Here is a 4,953-nt window from a genome sequence, read left to right on the forward strand (position 1 = left end):
TATCCTCCCGGGTGTATATTTTTCTTTTTTGTGGTTCTGTGTGTCGCTCCTGTATGGCCGCCACCGCCCATCTTGCACCGCGCTGTTCACCTTTGATACATACATGTACATGTAGAGAGAGAGAGAGAGAGGAATTGTGGATGGGTGCCTGTTCACGAATCCGACCGTAGATGCTCCCGGGACGCGGTCGGGCGATCTGAGTCCCGACTAGGCGCAAGGCTTGCTGTTCACGCACGCAAGAGAGAGAGCCTGGCGGTCCGCTGTACTACAAGGAAGTGCTCTTCTACCCCCACGTGCCACGACTCGGAACGCGAATGTGACAGGACCATCGGGTCCTTCTCAGCCACCAAAGTGAGATCACCCGAGAGCAGCTGAGCCTGCCTCTGGCCTCGCCTCCCTCTCCTTCAGGCATTCGTGGCATCCTATGGGTCGTCCAGAGTATCGACCTCTGGCTTGTCAGTCGCGGTCACTTGATGACCCCCATGAAGTACAGCGATCGCCACCTCGCTGGCCTCTCCGCAGCCCCCCCCGACCGCGTTGAACTCATCGGCGCGGGCTCTCTCGGCTACGGGACCGGCCCCAGCTTCGGCTGAGGGCTGACAAGCTGCCGAGCCCAAATCACTGACACTGTGACAGTCGTGATTTCTTGTTCGTTTTCTAAAATCTCTCTCTCGCACGCAAAAGCGCCACCCACCCACCGGACCAAGAAGCTACGTTCACACGGAGTCGGGAATAAGATTACCAAAGCCGCTCACTATGCTGAGAAGCCGTTCAATATTGTTTTGTGTTTGCCGTTCAACACCTTAGGTAATTGCGCGGAATCGAAAACTTTCTGCCGCCGTGGGCAACCTTCCTTAGATCCGAAATACGGAGTTCGAGTCCATGGCTGCAGGCTTGACTTTTGCTACGCTTCTCTCGGGTGCCGCTCGCCACTGCTCACCACCATGCCACACACCTCTGCCCCACGCGTAAGGGTCATCGCCGCGACGGTGACCCAGACACGTAAGGACCGCCGCCGCGACGGTGAAGCACCCGGCGTCGCCACCTCAGGTCTCCTCGCTCCGAACCGCATGGCAAACCTCAAGCAGGCCACGACAAACGCAGTTAAGCGCTCGGCGGCAGTTCGCCGCCACGGCAACGTGCAGCTGTCCGGCGAGTGGGTGCTCGACACTACAAAGTCGTCGCACGGAGCGCTTCGTCCGTTTCTTATCGCGTGCGGGGCGCCTCGCGTTTTTGCCGGTGCTACACTCTCACCCGGCTCCGCCCACCACCACTAGGGCCCAGTCAAATTCCCTAACCGCGTCGTCCCCACTCGCTCGACGGCAGGCCCGCTCGCGCGCAAGTTCGACAGCGATCATCTCGTGCTCAAGGCGGAGGGCGACGAGGTCACCATCGAGACGCCGCGCTCGGGGTGGAGCCTGCCGATCAAGCTCCAGACCGACGCGACCTATTCCCGCCACAAGGAGACCATCGTCGCCACGCCGCGCGGACCCCAGCGCGCATCGCTGGTGACGGCGTCGCATGCCCCGATGGCGGTCGAGATCATCAAGCTCGGGCCCTCGGAGGGAGAGTTCGTCACCGAGCACTATGTCACCACGGACGATGGAAATCTCGAGCAGCAGCTGACACACCGCGCTGCCGACGGGAGGACCGAGGTGGTTGTGCGCCGCGTCTTCAAGCGCGTGGCGTCCGTCTGACGCCCGCAGCCGGCAACCCCGTCCATATGAGCCGGTGGGAAGCCTGTCTGTCGCTCGGGGCCTACGAGCACTGGGCAGCAGACTCCACTGCTGGCGCTGGCGCACCTTCTACTATGTGCCACCCGCCACTGCTCAAAGTGTTGACATGCTCTCCTCATTAGTCTGACAGTAGTACGTGCGATCTTGTCGATCAGGTTGGTTGTTGAGATGTGTATGTGTACATGACGTGGAGTAATGTGAGGCGTGTGTATAGTCTGATGAGAAGTATTACGTGGCGTTTCTTTCTTTTGCCTGCTGTGAGAAAAGAATTTAACAAACACAGAAAGAAACAAAACACACAACCCAAGGGAGGGATGGTGAGGTGTGTGTCTGAGTCTGTCTGTCTGTCACACACACACACACACACACACACACACACACACACACACACACACACACGCACACACACACGCACGCACGCACGCACGCACGCACGCACGCACTCTCTCTCTCTCTCTCTCTCTCTCTCTCTCTCTCTCTCTCTCTCTCTCTCTCTCCCTCCCTCTCTCTCCCTCTCATTCTCCCTTACACACACACACACACACACACACACACACACACACACACACACACACACACACACACACACACACACACACACACACACACACACACACACACACACTCACACACACACACACACACACACACACACACACACACACACACACACACACACACACACACACAATCTTGATAAACAAACTTTAGTTTGTGCTAGTGAACTGAGGAGAAGGGGGTCGAGCCTCGGCGCAGAGGGCAGCGCCTAGCGGGCGGGAACCCTTACCCCCGCAACCCGCCGCTGCCCGCCGCTTTGTGCGCGGGGCCTCCGAGCGCCACGAGGCTCATGACACAGCTCCCGACGAGCGTCGGCTCCTGCTCAGACAGGCGCCAACCTATCAGTTCTCAAAGCGCAAGTAAAAACTCTTTTTCGCCTCCGCCTCCTTTCGCCCCCTGCTCACCAGCAGCCCCATGCTCACCACCACCACCACTCGCAGTGGCTCTCGCGGCCTCCTGCGGCCTGCTGCCTGCTGCCTCGGTGCGCTCGGCGCGCTTGCGCTCGTTTATGCCGCTCCGGCCGAGGCACCGTCCCTCTTCTCGCGGCTCAAGGACCGGATGAAGGAGCGGTATGATGCAAATCACATCCTCGACGAGCGTGCTCCGGGCATGACGTGCCGCGACCCGGACGGTCCGCTGATGAGTGGCATCAATTCTGCCGTCGAGTGGGCGGTCGCCAAGGTGCCCGAGTCGCGCCTCCACTCGCTGCCGGTCGAGGCCAAGCTGCGGGTTGGGCTGGTGAGGCCAGAGACTCCTGGCGACGCGCACCGCTCCTCTCGCGACGCATTCTGACCCGCCGCAGGTGACGACGACGATATCGGGCATCACGATCGACGCGCTGGCGGTGGAGGCGATCCGTATGCGCTCGTGCAGAAAGGAGAAGAGCGGGTGGCTGCCCAACGTGCTGCCCGACCGTGTCATCCTCTCGGTGAGCGGCGTCAAGGTCACCACCGGCCTGCACCTCGACTCGTCCGGCATCTGCGGCCTGTGGTGCGTCGGCGGCGTGGCGGGCAACGCGACGGCGTCCGTGACCGGCACGCTCAACCTGACGGTGTCGTACGAGAAGGCCAACCTGACCGAGGTCACCGACTGCACGGGCGACTTCCACGTCGGCAAGACGGAGTTTGTGGGCGAGAAGCGCGACGTCGCCATCCCGGAGCCGCCCGTGGGGCTGCCGATATCGCGCATCATCTGCTACGGCAGCAAGCCGCCGGGCGCGCTGATGGATGCGCTGGTGGACGTCGACGTGACCAACACGAAGACGGGCAAGCAGATGGGGGGCGGGCCGCCCTTCGCCGGCCTCGTGCCGCTCCTCAACCAAAAGTTCGCCGAGGTTGCGCCGCGCTTCCGCCAGGCCAAGGCCAGCATGCAGGCGAGGCAGGAGGCGCGCAGGGCAAAGTGGGGCTGACCGGCGCTATGCGCCCTCCCCAGCCTCCACGGGAACGCACACTCAGCTACAGTCCATGAGCCATGACACTAGTCCCTCGCCAGTCATGATTCTCGCGTGTGAGTGAGTGTGCATGTGAACGCTTCAAAAAACCAAAAAAAACGCCCCACGTACCTAGATACCGCGACGAGAAACCTTGGTGCCGCCCGCGTGGTTGCACCATGCTCATACATGCCGCCTTGGCCGTACTCATCGTGCCGTCCAGCATGGCCGAGGACAGCATTATCGACCGGTTTAGGCGATATTTCGGCGCCTCCTCGCCTAGCGGATCTGCTCCCGACGCACTGCAGCGCCTGACCGGCGCCTCCCGGCCTCGCAACGCCTCACTGCAGAGGCAGCGGCCGACCGGCGCCTCCCGGCATCTCGGCGCTGCACCCGGCGCCTCTCTGCATCGCAGCTCCGCCTTAAAAACCTCGCGCCCTCGCAGCTCGGCTCCCGGCGCCTCCGCCGCCGCCGCCCGCGCCGCCACCTCCGCCCGCTCCGCCGCCGCCGCCCGTGCTCGTTCCCATTACACGGCTAGCCATCGGCCAGCGCCACGCAGGGTAGGCGCCGGTGTTCAAGTCCGAGTGTCGCCGGAAGCCGGATCAAAGAACTGCTCGGTCTACTGCCGAACTCCGTGGCGGGCACCGCACGGCTACCCTGGGGTGGCGAAACGCGGCGGCGAGGGCCAGCTGCTCTGCCCGTCCATGTTTCGGGACATGTGCGACTATGTCTACGACTGGCCCTACGACCACTTCAAGGAGGTCGTCTTCCTTCCGGGGTTCGCAGACGTGGTGGCGTGCCTGCCGGCGGTCCCATTCATCTACGCGCAGCCGGGCCCGCCGACGGAGCGGTTCGCAAAGTACATGCTCCCGCTGCTGGAGCGGGCGGGCAAGAAGTTCGTCTTCGTCACCGGCCAGTCGGCGTACGGCGTCCCTCTCAAGCCCGGAGGCGTGCGGCAGATTCTGGCGTCGCCCGCCCTGATCCGCTGGTTCGGCCAGTACCCGAACGCCGAGCACGCCAAGTTTGAGCCCTTGCCGGTGGGGCTGAACTGCTTTGAGCACGCGCCGGAGCTGTTCCGAACCCTGCAGCAGATTGGCACCTACAAGCAGCTGGTCTCTCCCGAGCACAAGTCGTCGCTGCTGATGGTCAACTTCTCGCCCAAGACGAACCCGATCCGGAAGAAGCTCATCGACAAGTACTGCCACGGGGGCGGGTTCGCCCACTGCTTCC

At 62.5% G+C, this 4,953-nt stretch overlaps 1 protein-coding gene across 1 annotated transcript; it reads left to right on the plus strand.

Moving 5' to 3' along the window:
- Window positions 1-873: 873 nt before the first annotated feature.
- On the plus strand, window positions 874-1,996 carry EMIHUDRAFT_445873 (hypothetical protein). The gene is made up of 3 exons (XM_005765639.1): window positions 874-919; window positions 1,051-1,239; window positions 1,327-1,996. Exons 1-3 carry the CDS (start codon window positions 883-885, stop codon window positions 1,695-1,697), a joined length of 597 nt encoding a protein of 198 aa, XP_005765696.1. The 5' UTR covers window positions 874-882; the 3' UTR covers window positions 1,698-1,996.
- Window positions 1,997-4,953: the final 2,957 nt, after the last annotated feature.

Source organism: Emiliania huxleyi (assembly GCF_000372725.1).
Source record: "Emiliania huxleyi CCMP1516 unplaced genomic scaffold EMIHUscaffold_545, whole genome shotgun sequence".
In the NCBI taxonomy this organism is placed as follows: domain Eukaryota; phylum Haptophyta; order Isochrysidales; family Noelaerhabdaceae; genus Emiliania; species Emiliania huxleyi.

Bases quoted from the DNA above. Each gene is read 5' to 3' on its own strand.
- EMIHUDRAFT_445873 (XM_005765639.1), top strand. From the start codon at position 883: ATGGCTGCAGGCTTGACTTTTGCTACGCTTCTCTCGG. The intron at 920-1,050 runs GTGCCGCTCGCC...TCGCCACCTCAG, and splicing joins TTTTGCTACGCTTCTCTCGG to GTCTCCTCGCTCCGAACCGC. The intron at 1,240-1,326 runs GTGCTACACTCT...GCTCGACGGCAG, and splicing joins GGCGCCTCGCGTTTTTGCCG to GCCCGCTCGCGCGCAAGTTC.